The sequence below is a fragment of the Dromiciops gliroides genome, chromosome 5 (assembly GCF_019393635.1).
Source record: "Dromiciops gliroides isolate mDroGli1 chromosome 5, mDroGli1.pri, whole genome shotgun sequence".
In the NCBI taxonomy this organism is placed as follows: domain Eukaryota; kingdom Metazoa; phylum Chordata; class Mammalia; order Microbiotheria; family Microbiotheriidae; genus Dromiciops; species Dromiciops gliroides.
Window position 1 is genome coordinate 248,365,623 of NC_057865.1, and position 27,860 is coordinate 248,393,482.

At 37.5% G+C, this 27,860-nt stretch overlaps 1 protein-coding gene across 17 annotated transcripts in view; it reads right to left on the reverse strand.

Annotated features, from left to right (window-relative positions):
* The window catches only part of KCNC2 (potassium voltage-gated channel subfamily C member 2), a 313,313-nt gene extending 290,741 nt beyond the window's left edge, over window positions 1-22,572 (reverse strand). For 5 of the 17 annotated variants that reach the window (XM_043965999.1, XM_043966003.1, XM_043966002.1 and 2 more), the window contains exons 1-2: window positions 21,901-22,571; window positions 20,115-20,799 (exon numbers count right to left, since the gene is read on the reverse strand). In XM_043965999.1, coding sequence (XP_043821934.1) covers window positions 20,115-20,780 — 666 coding nt within the window. In that variant the 5' untranslated portion in view covers window positions 20,781-20,799; window positions 21,901-22,571. Of the gene's footprint in view, window positions 1-20,114; window positions 20,800-21,130; window positions 21,254-21,313; window positions 21,413-21,488; window positions 21,629-21,900 lie in introns of those variants that run through there. The other 12 variants (XM_043965985.1, XM_043965996.1, XM_043965998.1 and 9 more) reach the window with 6 other exon arrangements.
* Between the last annotated feature and the right edge of the window lie 5,288 nt (window positions 22,573-27,860).

Consider the following 27,860-nt stretch of genomic DNA (forward strand, 5'->3'; position numbering starts at 1 on the left):
AACAGAAAGAAGAGAGAATACAGGATTGCTTTTGGAAAATTGGAAAAAAAAATTAGTGACCCTCATGAAGTTTACTCTGTAACAAAGGCCAATCTTTATAATGGAAATATTCTTCTGTTTTTTGTTGCATGGCTGTGACTCATGGAATGCTATAATTTCTGGAGAACTGGTGAAGTTAAGGTTCACCAAAAAGTCAATAGAGAGGCAAAAGTTGGCATAAGCATGCTATGACCTTACAGACAAATAAGTACAAAGAAGGAAGTGTGTTGTCATTTTTAAAATGTATAATCCAAAATGAAAATTAGTTGATGATAGAGAGAGAATGAGAAACAACCTATGTACTTATTGGAGGACCCCCAATGAGGAGATCAGGGATACACTTGTAATTGAATACTAAAGTAAAATCTGAACAACTTTTAATGGTTATAGAATAAAACAGGAAATTAATTATTTCAAATATTAATTGTAATTCTATAGTCAAATTAGATCCTTCAAGTAAAATGTTTTTTTTTTCTTTCACAGAAACATTGGAAAACATTAACAAATGAAAATATGTTGGGATTTTCATGATTGTATTTGAATGTCAGACATTTCATATCATACTCTAGGGACCCATGTACAGGTAGTATGATCTTAAAATCATGAGATCAAAAAGATAAAGTCAATTTTGAGGATATCCTTGTTTAGATACAAGTTGGAAAAGGTAGTCTCTATGATCTTGTGAATTGTCCTTAAAATAATAGGTGATTACCCCATTATAATTTAAGTTTAGACAGAATCCCAATGCATGAGTTGAAAATTGTTCTTTGATACAGACATTATCATACTATGGCTATGATGTAATTCCCCTTAGATCAGATACCAAGAGTTCCTGACAATCTTTAATTAAAAAAAAAAAAAAACAAGGGGAGCAGCTAGGTGGTGCTGTGGATAAAGCACCGGCCCTGGATTCAGGAGGATCTGAATTCAAATCCAGCCTCAGACACTTGACACTTACTAGCTGTGTGACCCTGGGCAAGTCCCTTAACCCTCATTGCCCTGAAGGAAAAAAACAAAACAAAAACAAGGCATAGTATGGCCAATTGTTACTTGCTAGATAAAAGACAGTCAATCTACCATGGGATAATATTTAAATAAAGGAAATCTCCCAAATGCTCGTATTATTTTATTGTAATTAGTTAACCAAAGAATTGGATAGATAATATCTTAGGCTCCTTATACTCATAACTTCATTGTTTAACTATATATGTGGCAAAACTCAAGATTATTAACAATGTGGATCAAATAAGATTAAGGGGTAAATGGTTTCTTTCATCACCGTTGTGGATGTCCGTGACTGGGTAGATAAAACGAGAAGATACCCAATTATCAAATAACCCATGGGCAAGACCTTGGCATCATTGACTTAGAGACAGACGGCACCTTTGAGAGCAACCTAATATAGCTCCCTAAATTTATACTTCAGAAAACTGAAGCCCAGGACCTCTGACTTCAAATATAGGGACCTTTTCATCGCACCAAGCTGCCTTCTTGAGATTTATCCAAAGGACTGGAATTCCTCAACATAAGAATTTGGTGATAAATAAGTTTTACTCATTTATCTTAGTCACTTTACCAGAGAGGGAGCCTAGGGAAGCAATCTTAAAATGTTGTAGAAATGTCAATTGTTAGTATTGTTGTCGTTGAGGATAATGGTCTCATTTGGTTGGCATGCTGATTGCAACGCATGGAGAGTTAGATGGCCAAGATGTGAAGTGACCTACCCAGAGTCACTTAGTATGAACCAAAGGCAGACTTGAAACATGTTCTGCCTGATATTAGGCCAGCTCTTTATCCACTAAACCAAATTGCCTTTCAATATTTCCATCCATTCTTACTCAATCCCAGCTATAAATTATCGAGAAGGTGTTGACCTGCATTGATACAAGAAGTTTCTCATTAAGCACTCCCTACATTCATGAAATCACAGGTTCAGTAAATATACACAGGCCTACACACACATACATACATACTCTGTATGATGATATGATAATATCCAGCAGATATTTGCTATGCCTATAACACTGTCATCTAACCTAATGATGCTTGGGCCTTACCATTGACCCCACTACACCACCTATAGGATTTCCAGACTTTTCCAACAGCTCAACAGCTGAACTTTCTTTTATATGTTGACTCCTTCCCATTAGGCCACTCCTTGAGAAAAGGATAAATCTTTATTTTTCTCTTTGCAACTGCAGCACTTGACACAGTACTTTGCACATTGTAAATGCTTAAGATGCAGCTTGGTAGGATGGTCAAATCCAGCCATTAACACTAGCTGTGTGACTGTGACACTTACTAGTTGTTTCACATGATGACATAGCCTTACTCTTTACTAAAGCCAACCACTCTACTTGAATTCCTTTCCATCTCATCTCCTCCAACAGATTGTCCCTCTGACATCCCCATTAATTCACTTATTTTCAGTCTCTCACTCTCTACTGGCTCATTTCCTACTGCCTCCAACATCCCCATAGCTCCCTTATCCAGAAAAAAAAAAACCTTCATTTGATCCTTCCATCCCTACTATCATCCCATATCTCTTTTGCCCATTGTAGCTGAATTCCACAAAAAGAGCTTTATAGTATGTGTCTCCATTTTGTCTCCTCTCACTCTCTTCTCAACCCTTTACAATCTGACTTTCAAAGTTATAATTCCACCAAGCAGCTCTCTCCAAAGTTATTAATGACATCTTAGTTGTCATATCCTTTTCTCAATCCTCATTCTCTTTGTGACTTCTCTGCAGCCTTTGACAGTGATGATCACCCTTTTTTCCTGGATATTCTCTTCTTTCTAGGTTTTCAGGACACCACTCTCTTTGGTTTTCCTCCTAGTTATCTGACTGCTCCTCTTCTGTCTCCTTTGCTAGCTCCTTCTCTAGATTTGTGCCCTCTAAGAGTTGGTACCCCTCAGGGTTCTGTCCTGGGCCTTCCCATCCCCTTCTGTGCTACTTTACCTACTGATCTCATCGGCTCCCATGGATTTAATTACCATCTCTACTTTTCCTGCCCAAATCTGTTTGCTAACTTCCAATTTCCCATTGCCAACTGGTTTACAGGCATCTCAAACTGAATATCCAGTAGACATCTTAAACTAAATATTATCTTTTTTGTTTGTTTTGTTTTGTTTGTTTGTTTGTTTTGGTGGGGGCAATGAGGGTTAAGTGACTTGCCCAAGGTCACATAGCTAGTATGTTTCAAGTATCTGAGGGCCGATTTGAACTCAGATCCTCCTGAATCCAGGGCTTGTGCTCCAACCACTGCACCACTTAGCTGCCCTTAAACTCAATATTTTCAAAGCAGAATTCATTACTTTTCCCCCTAAACCCTTCCCTCTTCCTATCTTCTCTATCACTATCAAGAGCAATACCATCCTCCCAGTTCCTCTGGCTTTCAATTTTGGAATCATGCTACATTCCTCAGTATCTTCTCACCCCCATATCCAATCTGCTGTCAAGGCCTGCCAATTTTACCTTTGTATTCTCTCTCTCTCTGTCTCTGTCTGTCTGTCTGTCTGTCTGTCTGTCTGTCTGTCTGTCTGTCTGTCTGTCTGTCTCTCTCTCTCTCTCTCTCTCTCTCTCTCTATCTCTTTTTGCAGGGCAGTGAGGGTTAAGTGATTTGCCCAGGGTCAGTCACATACCTAGTAAGTCTCAAGTGTCTGAGGCTGGATTTGAACTCAGACCCTCCTGAATCCAGGGCCAGGGCTTTATCCACTGTGCCACCTATCTGCCCCCTGTATTATTTCTTGAATGTACCCCCTTTTCTTGTCTGTCACTGCCACCAATCTGGTGCAGGCCTTCATCAGTTCATACCCAGATTTCCGCAACATCCTGTTTCAAGTCTCTTCCCATTCCAATCCATCTTATATTCAACCACTGAAGTGATTTGCCTAAAGTGCATGTCTGATAGGTTTTCTCATCTCACACACACACACACACACACACACACACCATTCAATAAGCTCCATGGTTAATTGACTCTGGGTAAAAATTCAAACTGTTTTGTTTCGTATATAGCATCCTTCATAATCTTCTAGCTCCCTTCTACTTTTCCAGGCCTCTTACTACTCCCTAACATGTGACACTGGCCTTCTGGGTGTTCCAAAAACAGGAAATCCCATCTCTTGGCTTCAGCCACTCTCCCTGACTATCCTCCATGCCTGCAATACTCTCCCTCCTCCACTCCAATTACTGTCCTCCCTAACTTCTTTTAAGTCCCAGCTACAATCCTCTCTCCTACAGGAAGACTTCTTCAATCTCTCTTAATTTCAGTGCCTTCTCTGTTAATTATTTCTTATTTATCCTGTATATCACTTGCTTTCTATGTATTTGTTTGCATATTGTCTCCCCTATTAGATTATAAGCTGCTTGAAGGCAGAGATAGTCCTTTACCTCTTTTTAAATCCACATTGCTTAGCACTGGCATATAATAGTGCTTAATGAATGTTTGTTAAATGGAATTGAAACAGGAAAAACTATATATATATATATATATATATAAATATATATATATAAACTACAAGAATGAAAAGGAAAAATTACAATAAGATGAAAAATAATTGTAATGGTCGATCTAGGTTCTGGAGAGGTAAGTAGATTGGGTAGAATTTGGGTTAGACACAAAATTAGTTAGAATCAGGGTTAGAATTAGGTTTAGAATGGAGAATTAGAAGAAAAGTACTTTCACTGGAGAGGTTGGGGGACTATAGGACCAGAATGTTAAATTCTCTGTCAGACTAACTGATGTGAATCAGTTGGTTTTCTTTAAGTGTTTTGTGTTTTTTTTTAATTCTTTGTTACTGGTAAGAATAGGGGATGGGAATGTATTCTGAAATAATAGCTATAAAATCAAAAAGCTTTAAAATATTATATAAATAAACATACAAATAAATACAAATAAAATAAGATATCAAACTTTAAAATATAAATAAATACATTAAAAAGGCAGCTAAGTGGGGAAATGGATCAGTTTAAACCTTGAATCAAAAGGATAGGATTTTAAGTCCTGCCTCAAATACTTAATAGTTTTGTGACTTTTAGCAAATGACTTAAAAACTGTTTCATTTATTAAATGGGAATAATAATAGGACCTACTTTCCTTTATAGGTCTATTGTAAGATAACTTAAGTAAATAGTGTTTCTGCAAACCTTAAAGTGATTTAGATAAACATAACATGTGTACACTCTCTGCTTCCTGTTTTTCAACCTTAGGGTTTTTAAATATAAATAGTATTTACACACTTACATGAAAAGATATTTTCAACATTCATTTTAATACGGTTTTGAATTTCAAGTGTCCTCTCTCTTTTCCTACCCACCTTACCCAAGACAGCAAGCAATCTGCTATATATTTTAAATGTTCAAGCAAGTTAACCATATTTTCATATTAGTCATGTTATGAAAGAAGAAACAGAAAAAAAGGAAAAACAACCCACAAAAAAAAAAAACAATGAAAGTAGAAATAGTATGCTTAGCTCTCCATTCAGCCTCCATCAATACTTTCTCTGGAACTCCTTGGTTTTTATAGAGCATAAATTACATCACCCTGTGGATGAATTGGATTTATGTGAGGCAGAGCTGCACAAAGTCATCAGCCCCACTCTTCCTGAGTCATGCAAGTCTACTAGCAAGACAAAAGTCAAGACCTGGCTGGCCTGGGATAGAGGGGCTGACCTTGCTTTCCTAAATTAAGGTTTTTCCCAGGGCTCAGATTTTCAATGACTAAGGGCTAGGAAAGAAGTGAGAAATACTGTCACAAAATAACAATCTGGGAGGGAAAGGCCCTCAAAGTTTCTGGCCAGAAGAGAAAACAATAACTATTCATTGTTTTTGTCCTTCATTTTCTAAGAGGTCTAATGACATCAGGAGGGTGATCTCCGACTTATCCAGAATTGTATTTATGGGAGGCAGAGCTGCTGAACAGCTTCAGCCTCATTCTCTTTTTCTGAGTCATCAAAGTCCAGTAGCAGGACAAAAGTCAAAATGACTGGCAATGTCCTGGGATGAAACCGATGACCTCAGCATCTTCAATGACTGACCAAGCTCTAAGCACTCCACCACACCTCTAGAACCTACCTTATAGAAATCTAACTTGCAGTTCCTCTAAGGGGGGAATTGTCTCTAGCTACTGTTGTCTCTTATGCTTTGCCTCCTCTAAGAAGCTCAGCATCTGAATTTTGCTTATATGGATGGACATGTCTCTACCATCCACTACCACTTCAATGGGTTCCTTGAAGAAATTAAAAATCTAGGCCTGGTCATCTTACATTTTCCTCTCTATTTTGTCAGCAGCAGCTGGCATTATATTAAAATGATAACAATGATTATTTTTTTTCCAGATACAGGAGAACACATCCTGTAACTAGGTTTTTGTATGACAATAGGCTTTCCACAGCCACTGGTGCAGCCACTAGTTAGGGCACTGACATCCCTTAAGAAATGTTCACACACACACACACACACACACACACAAATGAAATCAAATAAAACATATATAAAGTTAAATATATTTAACATTTTACTGATATTCTTACAAAGTTACTCTATATGGTAGTAATAATAAGAACTAACATTTATGCAGCCCTCCCTATGTGCAGGCACTGTGCTAAGCACTTTATGATTATTATCTTATTTGTTATGCACAACAACCCTGAGATGTAGGGGTTATTATTATCCCCATTTTATAGATGAGGAAATTAAGACAAACAGGAGTCCAGTGACTTGCCCAGGGTCACACAGCTAGTGAAAACCTGAGGCTAGGTTTGAACTCAGGTCTTTCTGACTTCAGGTCCCAGGTTCTACCCACTGCCTCACCTGTAAGGTGTTTTTGTTGTTCTTTTCTTTTGTTTCAGTTGCGTTTTTTTGTCAGACCTATATTTTAATGGGTATAGGGGCCTCCCAATGGGGAATCTCCCTCTACCTAAACACATCAATATCTTTTCACAACTTATAACCTCAGAGTTGCTTGGGACACTTAGATGTTATGTGACTTGCCCAGGGTCACCAAGCCAATATATGTCAGAGGTAGACTTTAGCCAAGGTCTCTCTGATTCCAAGCCTAGCTCTCTGTCATGTGCTAGATTGGCTCTGTCTCTATAAATACCACTCCAAAACGACATCTGTATGAAGTTGTTTGCTGTCAAATGGCCAGAACCTTGTGATTGCAGCTGCTATTCAGCAGAATTCATCAAATCTACAATGTCCACAAAGTGTTGGTGTAGGTTGGCTGCTGGGACACAGAAATGACCTTCTAACATCTAACAGGATGTTATTATGATATTTGTTCAGATGATATACTACCTGTATATATAAATATTTGCCATGGAATCCCAATGATAATCAAAAGCTCTGTTATAAGAGCAGACACTGAATTAACCTGGTCAGTTGAAGATCAAACAACTCTGTGAGAAGATTAAGCTATATTAAAGGCAAGGAAACTCTGAAAAGTAATAGACTACAGTAGAACAACTATAATTCTACTGTACACAACAAAATTTCAATTATAGACCTGAATAAGGCCATTATATGGAAAATCTATTTTTTTAAAAGATTTAATCCCATCCCACCTTTTTTTTTTCCTTTGAGGGACAGTAAGGGTTAAGTGACTTGCCCAGGATCACACAGCTAGTAAGTGTCAAGTGTCTGAGGTCAGATTTGAACTCAGGTCCTCCTGAATCCAGGGCCAGTGTTTTATCCACTGTACCACCTAAACGCCCCCCATCCCATCCCTTTAAAAGGGGAGAAAACCCCACCAAATCCATTGGAACTCATATCTAAATGTTAAGAACTTTACAATCATTATAATATTTGAACCTCACAATAACTCTGAGATGTGGATACTATTTTTGTCCCCAATTGGCTCACTAATGTTGTCTCAGAGCTTAGCACAGTGCCTGGCACATAGTGAGTGCTTAATTAATGCTGGTTGACAGACTAACTTTTCAGCAAGTTTGTTGACCCTCCTCTGGTGTATACTTGTATACTGAAAGGCAAAGATGGGGACAGGGAACCCCTTTCTCTAACTTAGACTATAAAGAATTGTTTTCTATTTCCCATACTAGAAAGGTCTTGTCAAAAATAAGGTTATATTACTATTTTCAGAAATTTCCAGTTCAATTAATTCCCATCCCAAAAAGCATTTTTAAGTCAGCATGATCACATAAGAGATGAGCTGCCTTGCACTGGGAAATAAATGAGTTAGAAACATGAATGATCTCTTCCTATGGATTTTGTGTCATTGTTTCCATTACAATCACCATACAATCATAATGTACAAGGAAATATTTCCATCAGAAGTTTTCCAGAATTATCACTGTATTTTAATTTCTGTGACTTTACAGAAGAAATGGGTTCACAACAACTCTGAAGGGTGCCTAGTCTTTAATTGACTCAGAATTGTATGGTTAAGGGTGATGTTGATGATTACATTCTTATCTGGATGAAATGCTTTATAACTTATATCAAAATCCCAGAGCCTATTGCTGTAAATTTGGAAATTTATTTATCAATAATATTATATGCACATGTATTTCTCATTCAAATATTTTGCCTCATCATGGCATGGATACCCATGGAAAGGAATGGATAGCCATACTAGTAAGACAGATTTCAAATGCTTCCCACTTCTCTCTTAGGATATTTGGTTTCAAAATAATGTAACTTTTTAACTATTTATTCAATGCACTTGTTAGGTATAATATATAGGAACCTTATTTTCTAGGACAAGAATTTTTAATCTGGTGTCCAATCATTTTTTAAATGCTTAAATAACCTCAATTTTTAAAAATATTTAATTATGTATTACCATATAATTAGCTTGTTTAGAAATCATACATGTTTTAATTTATGTATTAAAAATATTATTCTGAGATGTTCATGGACCTTCCCAGGTTTCCAATGTCAATGACTAAAAAAAAAAAGCTAAAAACCCTTCTGTTCTATGGTGTAATAGAAAGAATATTAGATTGGAAGTTAGTAAGACAAGTTTATGTCTACCCCTGACCCTTATTAGATATATGATGAATCTCATGTCTTCATTTTTAGAAAATACTAGGAAAAGGAAAAAGGCCAGAAGGAAGCATAGACAAAGAGAATAGATTTGAAAATTTTGAACACTTATTATATTCTGTGGGGGAAAAAAGATTGTTAAGTAATATATTTTCATAGTGTTATGTACAACCCTTTTTTTCTGTTCCACTGTGTATAGGGAAATGCCCATTTTACTTGGTGTTTCTTAAGTTCAGAACAATAACAAAAATTCTAAGCTTCAGTTTTTCCATCTATAAGGTAGAAATAATAATCATAAAATCACCAAACTCACATAGTTGTCATGAGGGTCAAATGAGTTGATGTATATAAATCACTTTGTAAATATTAAGGTACTTCATAAATATTAATTATCCTAAACTTTTTTAGAAAAGAGAAAATATAGTAGTGAAGCAAACTCATACTAATCAATCTTTCTTTTTCCTTCCCTTTCTCCTCTCTCCCTCCATCTCAAAACATTGAAACTGTGTCTTACAGCATTTGCCATTTTCTGATGAAGTCCTCTCTCTTGCCAGAGCTTCAAAGAAGAATGTGCTAAGATTTCAAAGCAAACTCACTGAGGACTTTGAAGAGGGGAAATGATTGCTGAGATGCTTCTGTGTACTTTCTTAACTCAATAAGCAGAGAAGTAAGACTACAGTATCAAAGGGTACTTCTGCTTCCATGTTGAGCTATAAGAAAAAAAAGGTTATTAAATTGACTGTACTATTACTAATCAGGTGACAAATGTACACTTTGTCTCCCCTGATAGTATGTAAACTCCTTGAGAGCAGAGATTGTTTCCATTTTTTTTCTCTGTAATCTCAATGTTTATCACAGTTCCTGGAACAGACAAGCTTAATCAACATGTGTTGATCAATTAACCTGCAGTTGGAAGACATAACCTATCCATTAGATATATGTATAAAAATGAAAAGAGCAAATTACTGAAGAACCAAACACATGGCAAAGCAAAATATACTCCTTGCATATTAGGATAAAATAACCACTTTTAGGATGAATAAAAAATTAATAATGTCCTTTTTGAACAATGACAAGCCTATCATGAAAAGACTAAAAAGTACAAATAGCAGTAAGATCTTCAAATGCTGAGAACTGACACCAACCAGAGAACAGCTATCATACATTCACAGAGTGGCAAGGATGGTACATGATAGCTGCATTCAAATATTTGAAAGCCTGACCTGTGGGAAAGGAATTAAATTTGTTCTGCTTGACCCCTAGGAAAGAACTAGGAGTAAAGGACAGTTGTTTAGAATAGACAAATTGAGCTTTGATTTCAAGAGAAATATCTTAACAATGAGAGCCATCACTAAGTGGAAAGTGTTCCTTGAGAAGGGAGGTATTCCCTCAGTGTCAATCTTCAAGCAAAAGTTGGATGATCGTCTTGTATGTTGTAGGCAGAATTCTTTTGCAGACCAGAAAAAATATAAGACTAAATGGAAGAGTTTGGCTAGATAGCTACTGGACTCCCTTCCAACTCTGAAATTCTTTGGCTCCATGGATAGCTAGTCTTCCACTCCTTAGTATTTTCAGCACCATAAGGCCCTAAGTCAAAATCATCTTGAGGAGAAGGACCAGATATATATTTAGGTGAAGAAGTCATATACAAACCTTTCCCTCCCTGCTCAAAAGAATTTCACCCACACGTCTGTTATAGTGCCTAGATTCCTTATGACTCAGTCTTCTCAGTTCAGGCTTTAAGAACCCCAAGTAAGATCAAGATTTTTGTTTTTAAGAGAGGCAGCATATTATACTATTAACTCCTTGGGTCAAGTTATTTTTATATTAGGTATTCTAGGGTTAGATCATATATATGGTTATAATTTGAGTTAGCAAATTAGAGTTAGAGAAATAACTTGGAATGATGGATAAAGGAGAGGCATTAGCCTCAGAAAGTCATGGTATCAGGTGCCAACTCTGTCATATACTTGCTACAAAGCTCTAGCCAAGTCACTTAAACTCTCAGCTTCCTAAGGAACTCTCTAAGATTACAAGTTATGAAAAGAGCTACACTCTTCATTGCCAGAAGAACCTTTCTGATCTGACCAATGAAATCACAAGCCCAATTCCTTCTCATTAGCTAACCAGGCATTTAGTAGGATGGAAGAGATGGGACTTAAGACAGTTAGATTTTGATACTGCCAAAGAGGTCAAGAACAATGTGAAATATGAGGAAATTCTTGGAATATAAGCTGGGCTAGTGCTTTTCTCTAAAAGGTGGTAAGAACCATCCTTGAAACTTAAATAAATAAAGGGACTAAAAGCTCAATCTATTGTTACCTCTAACTGACCACTAGAGAACAAAAAGTACAAAGAGTTTCATCTCTTCCTTCACACTTTACTGGAGGACCACCATGATAAGGCAGAGGAGCAAGACTTTAGTATAATAATACTATATACAATATAGCTATTTTATATGACTATGGTCAATCTGACCTAAATAGTATGTACCACATATGTATATATGGAATATATGTGTGTATGTGTGTGTACCCCAAAATTCAGTCAAGTCAGACAACTCTTCCAAAGTATTTACATTAGGTAAGAAACTAAGGGAGCAGCTAGGTGGTACAGTGGATAAAGCACTGGCACTGGATTCAGGAGGACCTGAGTTCAAATCTAACTTCAAAAAATTAACACTTACTAGCTGTGTGACCCTGAGCAAGTCATTTAACCCTTGTTGCCCCCCCCCAAAAAGAGTGAGAAACTATATAAATACTCTTGTGGAAGGTAGAGGAGGGAATAAATCTATATGAAAATACGTTCCTTCCAACCCTCCCAAAAAAATAAATGGCAAGAAGTAGTTAAACATTAGACATTAAGAGAGGCAGTATTGTGTTGCAAAAAATTATCAGCCTTAAAATCAGGAGGACCAGGGTTCAAGTTCTGCCATCAATACATGCTGACAGTGTTATGTTGGACAAGTCATTTACCTTTTCATTGGCCCTAGGTAACTTTCTAATATAATAAAATTACACAATGATAGCTAAGCTGCACTTGCAGAGGGGACTTTCCTTGCCAAGAGTTTCCTATACAAATGGATTACCGGGTCTATTCCCCACCACACCCCATCCCCCCAAAATATTAAAGCATTAAGGGAACTGCATTTATGAAGATACCAATCTTCTAAAATACTGCCCTCCTTTGTGTAAGTTACATAATAATTTTTTTAAGGAAATGCATCTCAATGAAAGGTACGCTCTATATAGATACATACAGTGGACAAGAGAGCTTCTACTGAGTCTAATAAGATCTCTGAATCCTCTATTGGAGGACATGCAGATAGGCACTTAAATTTCTTTCAATAGATAGATAGTGTGTATATATATATATATATATATATATATATACATATATATATGTATATATATATATATTGCATGCACATGTTCATTTTTATGTATTTAATAAATAGTTACACCAAGAAGATTCATTAATGGAACCTGTTAATCCACACTTATTCCCTGCATCAATGGGGATGGTTATATAATAGATTCAGACTAAATGATTTGACAATATTTTGTAAACATTTAGAACAATGTGTTAGGCATATCTGCAAATCCTCAAATGGATGAGACTTCATTTTCTATGATGCAAGGGGAGGGGGAGGGAGGGAATATCTTTGATAAGACACATTTCAAGTAAAAATCAAACTGAGATTACTTAATCAGTAAGCCAGTGGGATAGATGGCTATGGAACTGCATCAAATCTTAGGTTTATGAAATTACAGTGCTGATCATCTTTATGAGTTTCATGACAGAACCACTGCAAAAATGATTTCCTGAGATCAATATGTGGCTGAGAGAAGGCTGTTTTCAATGGAAACAGGAAACCAGGAGCTAACCTGTTTCTATGGTAACAGTAGGAGCAGCTACCCAACAGCTGGAGAGGAAAGGACCCAAATTACACAGGCAAAAATCTTGCTCTTGTTTTATTTTATTAATATTATGATCCTCACATGGTAATCAAAATTTAATATAGCTATGTCTCAATTCATGACACTGGCCCAGATCATTTTAAGTAAAAATCACCAATGAGTTTTAATCAACTTCAGCCGTTCTCAATACATCCCAACAACACATAGGAGAATGTCAAAACTGAAAGAGACCCTCCTTGGGTCATAGAATGATGGAATCTCTGATTTAGAGGAGGAAGACCTTCTATTTCAGTGGTGTCCAACTGAGATAGAAATAGCTCCCTGTGGGCCAAATATTGACTTTTAAAAATCACAAATTGACATTATCTATATTGTATTGCATTTTTATTTATCTTGTTAAGCATTTGCCAATTACATTTTAATCTGGTTTGTGCTACACTCAAGAGCTTTGGGGGCTGCTGCCAGTGGTTGTGAGTTTGACACCTCTGCTCTAGTCCAACCGCCTTCTCACCATTTCCCAAATAAAGAAACTAAGACCTAGAAAGGTAAAGGGATTGCCCAGGGTCAGAAAAGTAATCAAGTAGTAAAGACAATTTTCAAAGCCAGTTCCCTTAATTCCAAACCCAGTCCTATTTCCATTATGCTGTACTGAGATCATCTTTATTTTACAGATGAGGAAACTGAGATGGAGAAGGGTTAAGTGATTTGCTCAAGGTCACTCACTGACAGAACACAGGTTGCCTGACATTTATTTGGGGTTCTTTTCTGTGTTCATTCTACTACATTACTACATTGTTCCTCATGTTTCTCTTCTTACCTTAAACTGAATCTTTAGAAATACACTGGCAAGGCATTATTGAAATCAGTTAACAATTTGCAACTGTAGGGGCAGCTAGGTGGCACAGTGGATAGAGCACCGGCCCTGGAGTCAGGAGTACCTGAGTTCAAATCGGTCCTCAGACACATAACACTTACTAGCTGTGTGTGACCCTGGGCAAGTCACTTAACCCCAATTGCCTCACTAAAAAAAAAACAAAAAACAAAAAAATGAAAACAATTTGCAACTGTAAAAGAATATAAAGGGGCTTTATCATCCCCAAAGAGTATTATACTCCTCAAAACAAACAAACAAACAAACCACCACCAATAACAACAATAAAACAAGAATCCATCAAAAAGAACTCTGGGCTTAGTTTATGAAACACCCTACCAGTCATTTAACCAGATTGTTTTCCACCAAGTTTACACTATCAGTTTCCTTACACTGTTAGCTAAAGGCCTTTGTAAAAGGATTTGTAAAATCCTTTAATGTCCTTTACTACTTTGTTTAGTTGTGTTTCAGAAGAATGCCATAATAGAAGGATACATGACTCAGAAGATCTAAAAATGTGACACTTGAAATCACATTGACTTCATTTGTAGTAGTGGAAGAGAAGGGTAATAATATGCATTTTAATATTTGAAAACTCTGTCATAACTTTTGTGAAAACATAGGTACTTCTTTGTCTCCAAGTCCTTAGAAAGTAAGATTTTTGACAGACAATAAATGTTTCCTCCTCTTTCCTATTCTTTGAATTTCTTTTATGAATAAGTCCCTCCTGGAAACACAGCTAAACCTAGTGAACATACCTATGCTAATCAGATTGCCTTTTGAGTGTTGATCAGCTGGAAAAGATAGACCAATTGATGACTCTGGTCTTTTGGATAATCCTAATGACCCAAATATATCAATTCTTCAGTAATTTGACTTAATAGATGCTCAGCACTTCACAATATGATTGTGAAATTAAATAAAACTGACTCAACTACAGCATCAATTGACCTTAAACAAACTGAGACATTTGAAATGGTATACATAAATCAAAAACACTGGACTACTGAAGCTCAATGTCTTAAGATGTTTTAATGTTTGGTTTGTATCACTCAGAAGTTGATTGGGTAAATACTAACTGATCAGCCATTGATCCATTTTTTTTTAAAGTGAATTGGGTATCCCACCGTTGATTCATTTGTTTTGGGAAAGAACATCATTAAATCAATGCTTTATCCACACCTCGATACTGTGACAAAGATGCCCTCAAATAACTTAGAAAACATAAGAAATACAAACCAAAGAACCAAAACATAATAATCTCAGACAATTGTGATAGGCAATATTTGTAACCATATTTGTAACAGAAATGGACTCATATATTTAGTGTCAGATTTTTGACACTTCCATATACAATATTCTAATTTATAAAATCTTTTTATTAATTCATTCTTATCACTATACTAGTAAACCCAAGTTTCTAAAATGAGGCAGTATGTGTTAGAGGGAGCTAGATGTCATGATGGATAGAGCACTAGTCCTGGAGTGAAGGATCATGTGATTTAACATTTTACCTCAGATACTTACTAGCTATGTGACCCATGGCAAGCCTTGAACCTATGTTTACTTCAGTTTTTTCATCTTTAAAATGGGCTTAATAATAGTTATCAACTTCTCAAGGGTGTGGTAAAAGTAAAATGAGATTTAATTTTTAATGTGCTACATTAACACTAGCTAGTATAATTTTTAAAAGCCCATTTGGTACATCAATTCTTTGAACTGGGAACCATGATGAAGACAAAAGTACTCCATTCACAACTTCTAAAGCCATTTTTACTCATACAGTAATGTAATGTAGGTACCAAAATGACCAATCTTTTATGTTCCACATGTATTATGTTCCACCAGGGGATTAAAAAAGATTTGCCAATCACATAGCAAGAATGTGGTTATATGGTGTGTGTGTTCCATGTTTAAAAGATCTAAGGAAAGTTCCAGCAACTTGGGTAGTCTCCCTATGGTGGATTTATAGTCAAAGATGTGCAAGAGTCACATGGGATGTGCAAGTATGGATAGACTACAATTTGTATTGTTGGAAAAGGTACCACATCAATATCACAGATCTATTGGATTATTGAAGTTTGTGCTTATGTATTGTCTTTAGGGCAAATTTCCTAATCTTGAATATTCAGCTGCTTGAAATGTTGTGGGGTTTTTTTCACTTTTTACCAGGTGTGTTTGTCTATCTACATTAACAATTAAATACCTTATAGAAAATTTGGTGCAACTATTGGAATAACCAAAAAAATCATAAAAAATGAATTGAACAAAGACCAGATTTCATGGAATAGGTGCCCTTTTGATCCTCATTGCTTTCACTGGCATTGAGGGTATAATTTCACTAGTAGTTTACTAGCACAACCTCTTTGCTGTATAATTGGGATCACGGTAATAAGTAACACAAATAATTTCAATATTTTTAGATATCATGCAAAAGTAATGCAGATATAATTAACAATTGTTTCGAGATTTTGGAATTTGTTTTTTAAATGGATAAGAAAGAACTAAGTAAAGTATGAGATGCTATAACACTGCACCCAAAAAAAAGAAAGAAAGAAAAAAGCAATACTTTAACTGCTGTGTCATTATAGAAATTCATTCTCTTTTTTCCTTACCCAACCCCCTCCCCCACCTTCCCTGCAAAATGTTCCTGGAAAAAGACAATCAAGTTGCATAAGTTGTGAATGATATACAGGTTCATTAAAGGAGATCCATACTCTTCTTGACATCTGTATTTCAATCCTTTCAAAAAAATTAAGTTTAAAGAGAAAGTTTCATATGTTAATAGTTATATGACCAAAGGGATAAGAGTGAACATTTTTTTCCAGCAGAACATTTAGTTCTCACCTTCAGTCCTTAGAGTATTTTTTCCTAAACTTTCAAAATTTGAGTTCATCAAAGAATCTTTCTACAAAGATCCTTTCATTCATTAGTAATATAATATTTTATAGGAAATAATATACATGCTACATTCATTTCCTTTTAAAATGTAAGTATTGAATTAGAAATTTTTAAAAGACACAAGATTATCATAAAGGTCTATAAACATCTCAGTGTAACCTTGTTTCTCAATGTTTGGGCAATATCATTTGATAGTATCACTAGAATAATCTCTCTTTTCCTCCCCTGATCTCACTTTCTTGCCAACAGGTTACCATGACAACTCATATTTGAATTTCTATAAATTTCTATTTTTAGAGGACACAGTTAAGGATAAATTTCATGTCATAAATAAGAAATGTGACCTTGTTTACCAAAATACATTAGGCTAATTTTGCACATTTATGTTTTGTGATTATCTGTATTTTTGTAATATAAAAAAAAGTGCAAAAGGGGAACCTGGGGCACAAACTTGAGCAAAAGGCAATGAAAGTATGTGGCCATATATAACTAATGATCAAATTTCTAATAATTGTGGTTTCATAGAATTCAAGTTAAAATCATTAAAGTGAAATAGGAAAAACATTACTTCACTGAAGCAACTACTAGACAGTATGAAATAGAAATCTGAGACAAACGATAAAGAAAATAGGAACAATCAAATATAAAAGATGAAAACAGATCTAAATGTACTAATGAAGTTGAATTTATTAAGTAAAAGGGAAGAAAAAATTAATCTATTTTTATTCCAGTGGTTATGAAAGTTAAAGTATTCAAAGATATTGCATATTAGAAATGAAACACGTCAATGAAACATTGTGCTAAATCAAATGATTTAATTAATTCATTTATCTACTATGATAACAAAATTATATATGTATATATCATATAAATATGTATATATGATTTCCACCTTGATGTCCCAATGCAGTCATATTCATCAACTTAGGCTGATTACTGAGGGTATTGGCTTAACTGCAAACATTTTCCAAAGCCCTAAATACTTTCAGAGTCATCTTTAAAACCAATATATCCACCACCATTTAAATACACAGATATTATTAATGATAATATTTGCTTTCAAAATATCCAGTAATTTAAAAGGGGGATTCCCAGAGGGCAAGTTCATCACAAGTAGACCTATGAAAAAGGAAAACATTAAAAACTTGACTAGACAATAGAAACTCAGAAGTTCAAAGGTTATTTTTAATTATTCAAATCATTCTACAATTTCACTCTTTCCCACAGGAAATAAAGAATATCAATTCTACCAACCTAAACGCTAGAGCATGGCCACTAAAGTTGTAGATAACTCCTAAATATTAGAATTTCAATAACTGTATGACAATGCACCAATACAAAAGCAACATGAATCCATAGAGAATTAACAGACTAGAAAACCAGGAACAATAGCTTGTAACTTAATTCCTCTTCTAGTTGTTATTCCTCACTGTTTCTTAACTCATCTATAAAATGGGTAACCTGCCAAATCTTCAATGTTATTCATCTCAGTGTATTTAAAAACACTTCTGATGCAGTGGCCTACATTTATAAAGCAATATTCAACATAATGAAATTTTAGCACAATGTGGACACCTCACTATTGACTTAGACTAATATTTCCCTTGGGTTATCATGGAGAATGCTGATAAAACACTGCCATTCATATATAACACGTGCAAATCCTGATGTGTGGTGAGCCCTAAAAGAAAAAAAAATGTTTCTTTTTTCAGGCACCAAATGAGAGGATTCTGGGATTCTCAGATGGAAAGCAAAAGAGAACTACAATAATCATGAACCAAAATTAACATTTCTCTCTTTGTGGATGTTAGATCTTTGGGATTAAATTTTGAGAAGAATTATCCCAAAGAAACAGAACACTTCAGAGTTCAAGTTATTAATACTATTTCTAAAGATAAAAGTGTGAACAAACCAGATAAAGTGTGTGTGTGTGTGTGTGTGTGTGTGTGTGTGTGTGTGTCTCAGTGACTTCTTTTATAAGGGAAGGGAAGAAATATTATACCAGATTTTCTCCTTCCACATTCTTTCCAAAAACTAAAAATGTAATCACCCTCTGCTTCTCAAGACATTATATGTAACAAATCTGTTCATTTTCAAACAGGTATTATTTGAAACTAGTCATTAGACTCTGTTGCCAAGTATTATCTTACTGTGGAAAATTTTGACAATGAGAGAAGGAAATGAGGATGGGGCTGAAGTGTAGTTGGAGAATCCTTTGATTTGCAAATCAGATATAATGCTTTAATGAGGGGGAAAAGACCATATTTTCCCATGCAAAATTAGAACCTCTAACTATGTGACTTTCTATTTCTATTTCTTTAATGTTATGAGAACTTCTAATGATCAAATCCCTTCAGGAAAAAAAAAATGAAGACCTAATCTGGGTTCTTTCTAAGCAATGATTGAACATGGAAACTAAACAGAAAAACTGAGTTGGGGTCATATTCCAACTAAAACTTAAAATTCGACACAGTTGAAATCAGATCTGTTTTTAAATTGAAAATGCATTGTTTACCTAAATGAGTAATTCAAGATCAAGTTATTAGTTAACTGGCTGAACCCCTTGCCTTAGTTTGGTTTGGTGCTTGTGTTCTTTTATCCAAATATAGGATATTCCAAACTCAGTGTCCTGATGGGTTCTGCAAGCTCCTTAAAACCAGTTCAATGAAGTTCAGCAGACTTCCAAACCAAGAAAGGAGTGAGCTCTAGAGAAAAGATTCTTTTGACCAAACACCTTCCATGAACACACACACACACACACACACACACACACACACACACCTTCTTTCAGTGCCCAGAATAGGACCCTAATTGAAGTCACTGCTCTGGATGAATCATACTGGAAGGTTCTGCTTCATTTGAAATGTTAAATCAAGATGACCACAGGGTAGGAGAAAGTAGTAAAGGTGAATGGAAAACAGGAATAGAGACTAAGAAAAAAATAAGAAGAGGTAAATGTTGTTTGAGTTTGTGAGATTCCCAGGGTATGAAATCTTAAATCAAGATGACCACCGGGTAGGAGAAACAAGTAAAGATAATGAAAAAGTGAGACATGGGAGTAGAAAAAATAAGGAGAAGAGGTAAATGTGGTTTGAGTGTCTTGGACTCCCAGACCAAGACTTGCACTAGTCCCCAAAGTGAGGCAACTTTTATTTATGCCCTGTTCCCCATCCTATGTGGCCTTTGTATGTTCTACAACGCTGTGGGGTCCAAGACCCCCCCCCCCCAGGCGGCATAGAGCTGAGCCTACAAGGCCGCTTCTGGACCCTCACAGAACCATCTTTCCAAAGGGAGAGCAGAAAGGAAGAAAGCAACCAAGCAATAATGAAATAGGGGAGGAGTTTGGGGAAGAGGGTGGGGTCGACCCTGGCCTTACCCTGGCGGCTCGAGAAGAGTAGGGGTCCTCGAAGAGAGCCCACATCCGGGGCTGTAGCCTTTTCCAACGGCCGGCTTTGCAGTCCGGGCCCCCCACCCCCGCCACCTCCTCGATGCCCAGCCTCTTGGCAGTCAGGTCCTCGTCGTCGCCCTGGTCACCGCCGATGAGGTCTGGGGTCTCAAAGATGTCGAGCGCCTCCTCCGCATCGCGGTGCTGCCTGTAGGTCATCCAGCAGCAGGGCTCCACGTCGGTCTCGTCGATGCCCCAGAAGGCCAGCTCCTCCTCGAACAGGGGTCCGCACACGTCGGCGGGACAGTGAAGCTTGCCAGTGCGGTAGTAGTTGAGGACGTAGGCGAAGACCCCAGGGTGCCGGTCGAAAAAGAACTCGTGCCCGCCGCCTCCGTGGGCGCCCCGGGGGCTGCAGTTGCTTGCGCTGCTCTCGAAGCAGCCTCCGGCTGGGCCAGGCGGCAGGGGCGGAGCGGGGGGCGTCGGGGGAGGGGGCGATGGCTGCTGCTCATCACCTCCAGTCAAATAATCGCCCTGAGGCTCCGAGGCGAGCAGAGCTAAGCGGGTCCCGGGGAGGGTCTTCAGCGTGCTGCGGTAGGTTTCGTGCCGGGTTCCCCCTACGTTGAGGATCACCCTCTCGTTGTTCTCGATCTTGCCCATTTCTGTGGCTCAGACATGACTGAGGGGAGGCGAACACACCACCGGGTTAAAGCTACAGGCGAGGCAAGAGGCCACCCCCACCCTTCCCTCCACAGACCCCGCCACCCCCGAGAGGAAGTGAGTGATGACACAGAGAGTGGACAAGGGGACCAAGAACTGGAGGAGTCAGCTTTGGATGCTATCTCCTCTTCATCATGCCTCCTCCCATTAGCCTTCTCTTCTGATTGCCCCAGATCTTCCCTGAGCCTTTCGGTTTTCCCTAGCTCACGCCCCTCAGGCTCCCCAGATCTCCCCTAATTCATCTCTTTCCCCCTTGTCTTCCAATCCGTCCATTGACTTACTGCCCCTACCTCTCCCCGTCTTGCTTCGCTCTTCCCCCAAGCGCTAGGGGGCTCATAATCCTCCCTTTAATGAACCTCTGGGCACTCACAACTTAGAAACTAGAGTGTGATAACCACAACCCTCCCTTCTTTCCCCTCTCCTAGACTGACCTAAAAGCCAGTGATGGGAGGGGAAAAAAAAAAAAGACAAACCCTCAACTAATCCCGAACTGATGGTTTGCTTTTCCCAACTGAGCTGTGGGCTTCCCCAGGCTCGTGGGCTTTTAACTCCAGTCCACTTCTCCACTTTGCCTTACGGGATTGTCAAAAGGACTGAATGTAGAAGTCGTAATATAGATGGATAAACATATAAGGCTGCCTCTCTTACCTAGCAGACCCTTGCCTAATCTCCTATTCTTCCCACCTTTGGAGGGAAGGGGCGGGGCATGAGAATGGATAGCTTAAGTGTGGTCTCTCAATGCAAGTAATCAGTTCAGTGCGCTCATATTCCCCCGGGTAGTGGGGGAGGGGGGCGCTGAAGAAAAGCATTTGCTTTCTAGGAGGGGTATAGTGAAATCCAAGGCACTAAGGAGATCTCAGCGGATAGCCGTTGGCAGACAGTCACAGCTACCAGCTGTTCTGACACCAGCCTCCTGCTCACCTTTCCCTGGGGTTTCACCTCTACAATCAGATGCCCAAACAGCAGGAGGGGACGCCTGCCAGTCAAGTGCGCCTATCCCGCAGCATCCCAGACTCCATTCCTTCCCTCCCTCTCCATTCTTCCTTCCATCCCTGAATACCTTAAAAAGCGAGAGACCGAGAGAAAGTAGGTCTGCCTGCTTTCCAACCCGACGCGGTTTTCTTGCCTGCTGGACTGACTCCCACCTGACGCCCAGCCGATCCTCCTTCCACCGACGAGAAACTACTTGTTGGATTTTTCCATGTTCAGGTGGCTATGCCGCCTCCCTCAGCGCTGAACTCGGGAAGACACAAAAACAGCCCCCACTGCCAACCAGCCGGGCTCTCAGCCTTCATGTTTCGAGATGTACACCAGGCGTCAGCATCTGAGCCCACAGTCACCATCACAGAGGTCTGGGGAAACCATGGATCTTTGGGTGGGTCCGAGCTATGCTCCCCAAACCTAACAAAGAACAGATGAACTGGAGGCTTCTGAGGTGGCTTTTGATGTTCACTGAATATCACTCCCCTTCTTGAAGGTTAAATCGCCTTGGCAAAGGCTAGTATGGTTTTCCGGGAGAAGCGCCTATTCACAATCCAGAGCTGTCCCTTCAGCACTAATCTCCTGTCTCCTGGTGCTCTGAGGCTTACATAGCAAGAAAGGATGGGTGGGTCTGGTGAAACCGTAATTGTACCAACAGAGCTCACATTTTTTTTTTAATTTCGTGAAGCTCTGTCCCCACCCTCTCTGCAGCCTCTGCCTTCTTTACATCCCACTCCCCACACGCTGTTCATTCCCCACTGCCTCCCACTAGCCCACCCTCCAACAAGAGCTGGTAAGATCAGTTGGGATGTGTTTGCTGACAGCTGAAGAGAAAGAGAAATCTACCTACAGGTGACAAGTCAAGCTTGTTTCTAATATCATGCATAGTTTCGGCTTCCTCTCTTCTTTCCAACAGAATGTGTGTTTCCAGACATCTCTTTAGGATTACATAAAAGCAAGGAGTTGCAAAAGTTTATTCCAGGCACACATCACTCCAGAAAAGAAAATGTCAGTTTACCTCTTTCTCAAAGCTAAACATTCAAACTACAGATAACCTAGTTCCAAAGCAGTGCTACACTCCTCATCAAGTTTCTTCACATTATCCAACAGGTAGTTTAACAAAATATTATTGTGTATTGTATGATAAAAGAGAAAATCTAGGAAGACATTCCCTAGTCAGAAAAAATCATAAGATTTTAGAATAAAGTGTCTTTGAGGGGAGATCTTTGTGAAAGGCAGACGTTTATAAAAACTCAAAATGAAAAAGAAATTAAGAGAAAGCAAACTAAAGGCAGCATGACTTGAAAAAATTAAGTACCTACTGCGTTTAGAGCACTATAAATATTTGTGCTTAGAAGTCAAATGACTTTAAGGGCCAAATATTGATAAATGAAAATTATACTTTAGGAAAACAATTTTTCTAAATATATTACTAAAAATGGTAGGAAGTGATAGGAAATGGCAATTGCAAAGACTTAAAGTTGTGGAGCAAAATATGTGTAGATTATTATGTACATCTTCATATATGCCTAAATTGTTTCTATTAAGAACAACATGGAGTTTGTTTTTAAATAACTAAAATGTAAGGATCCTTCCTGTAAAATAACAAGAGCATACTAAGGTTAAGATAGAATTTTCAAAAATGCCAGTGAGAGATAAAAAGAACTTTGATTTGTAGTGCATTAAATTTGTATTATGAGAAATGTGTGGAGAGATCTAAAGGAATGAAGTAAAGGATGCAAAGCACCCATGGGGAAAAAAAAAAAGGAGGGGAAAATGTTCTAATCAATCAAGGCCTAGGGTTAGTCTAGAGAGAATATTCTGGGATTTTATGTTCGAAGGACTCCAAAGCATCTTATAAAGGATCAGAAGTAAGATTATAGAACATGTCAAGAAAGTGTAACAGCAAGAAGATAAGAGGCAAAAGGGATATGCAATGCATATCAATTGATACATAAGAAAATGAATGAGATTCAGTCTTTGGTGAGATTCCTCTGCACCATAACCTACCAGTGTTCAAGAAAGACTATCTAAAACTGATATCCTGCTTTTATTAAGTAAGACATGAGGTGAGAATATGAAAACCCTCTAATAAAGGTAGTTTTATGATCTATTAGAAATCTATGTATATATATGCATATCATATATATGATATATATCACATATATATGAAAGTGACATGAAAGAAAAGGTCCAAAATATAATTATAGAAAAGAAAGAATAAGAAAATGTTTCCTTATTAGTTGTGAATCCAGTGCAGTTTCTTCTCTTTAATTTGTTCAAATGGCACAAGGAATAAAAGGAAATCACAGACCATTTTCATTAATAGAGAGGATCCTAAAGTGCTGTTTTCTTCATAATTCCAAGAAATTAACACAGAAAGTTTAACAAAAAAGGGGGGAGGTGGGGAATTAGTTGGAATAGTTCAAAGAAGTGCACACCAATACCAGAAAGAGAAAAAACAAAGATGGATGGTTCAGAATCCCACTCAATATTATTCCTGATGGGGTGCAGCTAGGTCGCACAATGAATAAAGCACCAGTCCTGGATTCAGGAGGACCTCAGTTCAAATCTGACCTCAGACACTTGACACTAAGTAGCTGTGTGACCCTGGGCAAGTCACTTAACCTCATTGCCCTCCAAAATAGATATATAGATAGATTAAATTTCCTTTGTCAATTTGGTTTTGTCTTATAAGTGATAACTGCAGGAGTGCCTTTAGCAACACTCCCCTTTTAACTGCCCCAAGGATTCTATTCAGCAGAGTAATTCATTTATTCACATTTTGAAGCTCCTATTAGATTCTGTGGCATTAGGGGTACAAAGATGAAATATGATATAGTACCTTCCTTCATGGGGCTTACAGTCTTATGGATCAATAAAATGGGGACATAACTAAAATAAACATTTTATGATAACTGTATAGGAGACATTCAAACAAAAGTCTGAAATGAATTAATTAATGCATTTGAGGAAAGAAGGATAACTTTCAGATGGGACCATCATGGTAGGGGTGATATCTGAGCTGGAACTTGAAGGGAAGGAAGGAGTTCAATAAGCAGCAATGGAAGGAGAAAGATTCTATACATTGTATACATGACATGAAAGAAGGCATGGAAATGGAAAAAGACAGATGATTCCATATTATTCTGGCCATGTTTACCTATTTTAAAAAGCTGACATCTAATTTGAAAAAAATAAATGGTAATTTCTAGGGTAATAGAGTAGATAATTCTGTGGTAAAAATAACCTTTTATTAATTGCCACAGTTAGATCTTAAGAATGAAGTTTTCCTAAGCTTGAGGTCTTACAGTTGTTGGATATTTCATAATCTACCACCAAAAGTGAAACCCTATAGCATGAATCACAAATAGAGAAGAAAAATCTCACTTCAAAAAGTGAATAATTCTCAAAAAAAACTTCAAATGAAAATCAATAGCTAATTATTAATGTCCTCATCTGTATTCAATACTGAGTGTTTATGTATGTATGTGTGTGTGTATGTATGTGTACACACACATACAGACATCTATTCTCCAGGTGCTCTGCAAACCAGCTAACTAACCCACTGTGGAATGTTTTAGGCATGATATGCAGAAGCAAAAATTTTAATGACATGGTAGGAAACCAGATGAAAATGGGTTATCAGAAGCCAACAATTATCCATTAAATGTCCAATATAGCAGCATGGATAGATAGCCAGCCAATGGTAAATGAGAAATCTAATGTTTAAGGAAACACTTTTAAAAATATGTGATGGGGCAGCTAGGTGGTGCAATGGATAAAACACTGGCCCTGGATTCACGAGGACCTGAGTTCAAATCCGGCCTCAGACACTTGACACTTACTAGCTGTGTGACCCTGGGCTTAAACCTCATTGCCCCACAAAAAAATGAATACATAAATACATAAAATGTGGGATGATACCATGTAGTGGTTTCATGTATGATATTATAGATCACTCAGAGGATGAGGGTTTATATAAATAATTCATTTAATCAAAACATTAGCACCCAGGTAACAGAAGATCCCAAGGTGGTTATAAAAGCAATTCACACAAAAAATTAAAGCAAACAAAAACTGCTAGCAAAAATATTAAAAACTGCTTGTGCAAGTCAATTCTTTGGAGTCCCTCAAAACCTCTCTACCAGAATCTTAGAGCAGACAATATTCTCCTTGTCCAAAGAGCCCATATCTGGGTCCCCAATCTGTCTACCTCAGGGTAAAAACAACTCAAATTGCCCCAGATATGTTCTATAGTTCCTTCGCTCTCACCAGTCTTGGCTGATGTTGTGGGAGATTGGAGTAGGGAAAACAAGTCTCCCCCAATTACTCTAATATTTTGACCCACAATGTATAGGAAGAATAATTCCAACAGTGGAAAATGATGATACATCAACTAAACATATGGGCATAAAAAGCTAGAGCTGAAAATGACCTAGGAGCTATATTCAGCTACTTCTATCTTTCTCTGAAATCTTATCTCCTACTTTGCCTGACAACCCTGATACTATGGCTCAAGTTGGATATCCTTTAACATCCAGCTCAGTGCTTTATGCAAGTAAGTGTTCTATAAAGTTTATTGAATGAATCAGTTGACTTCTTAAAGCTGCCTAATCTCACTTATGAGTTATTTTTTAATAGTGACTGCCTATTACTGATGTTTGTATCAGAAATCAATGGTCTATATTAAATTATTGATAGCCTGTCTTAAGTAATTAAAACCCCATGGTCATCTCATTAATTTATATATTATCAACTATGAATATCCTAGAAGTACTAGATTTGTTCTTCTTGGCCCCAGAGGGAAAGACCAAGACCAATGAATGGAAGCTATGAGGAGACATTTTTTTTCCATTATAAAAGAACTTCAAAAGAGTTAGATGTATAGGAAAGTGGAACAGGCTGCTTTTGGTGGTACTAAGTTCTTTGTTATTAAAGGTGTTCAAACAGAGGCGAAATGATCACTTGTAGGGGTCAATGGGGATGGAATATATAATTGTGATCTGGCAATGTATTTAGAGATCATCTCATCTGATGCCTTCCTTCCTTAGATGAGAAAATTGAGGCACATATAAGTTAAGTAACAACCAAATTGATACAAATAGTAAATAGCAGAAGCAGGATTTGAATGAAAGTCTTCTGACTCCAAATCCATTGATCTTTGTGGTAGACCTTGAATCCTCAGATCAAGATCATATTCTATGACCTCTAAGATCCCAAATATCATAATTCTATCATAGCTTCCTCTGTCCCTCCACTTATGTTTTTGACCTAAGGTTTTGGAATATAGCTGGTATTGAAAAGTATAGAAAGCATCAATGTAATTTGGGGGGGCGGCAATGAGGGTTAAGTAGCTTGCTCAGGGTCACACAGCTAGTAAGTATCAAGTGTCTGAGGCCAGATTTGAACTCAGGTCCTCCTGAATCCAGAACCAGGGCTTTATCCACTGTGCCACATAGCTGCCCCCAGCATCAATGTATTCTGCTCTGAGTTATTTGGTGCCATGTTTGCTATGGGACAAGACAACATCCTCCTCTCATTTGGAAGTATGGGGTAATTGGAAATCTCATCTATAAAATAGGAACGATAAAAATAGTTTCTATTGCATGGAAATGTCATGAAGATCAAATATAATGTGAAAAATGTGTTGCAAACTTTAACATGCTCTATAAATGCTAGTTATTATTCTTATTGTCTCATGACAGATCAAAAGAAGGCAATGAACTCTGGGTAGGGTATAACATGTTCTTCTCATGGAGATACTGAAAGGGACATGATCAACGTTCCTCACCACCAAAACCACCACTGCTGACAATACTACTACTCCCACTGGGGAGTAAAACATGTGAAAGTCGCAGAGAGCTGATGCTGAAAAGACTGTAGCTCTCTTTATTTACAGAGACAAAACATAATGACAGTTCTGTTCACTCCTCCCATTTCAAAGCTTATCGCTACTATTTTACAGTTTGCTGTATATTTGCTATCCACCCACTCTCTACCTGGGACAGTTACGGTAAAGCTGTAGCTAATACAAAG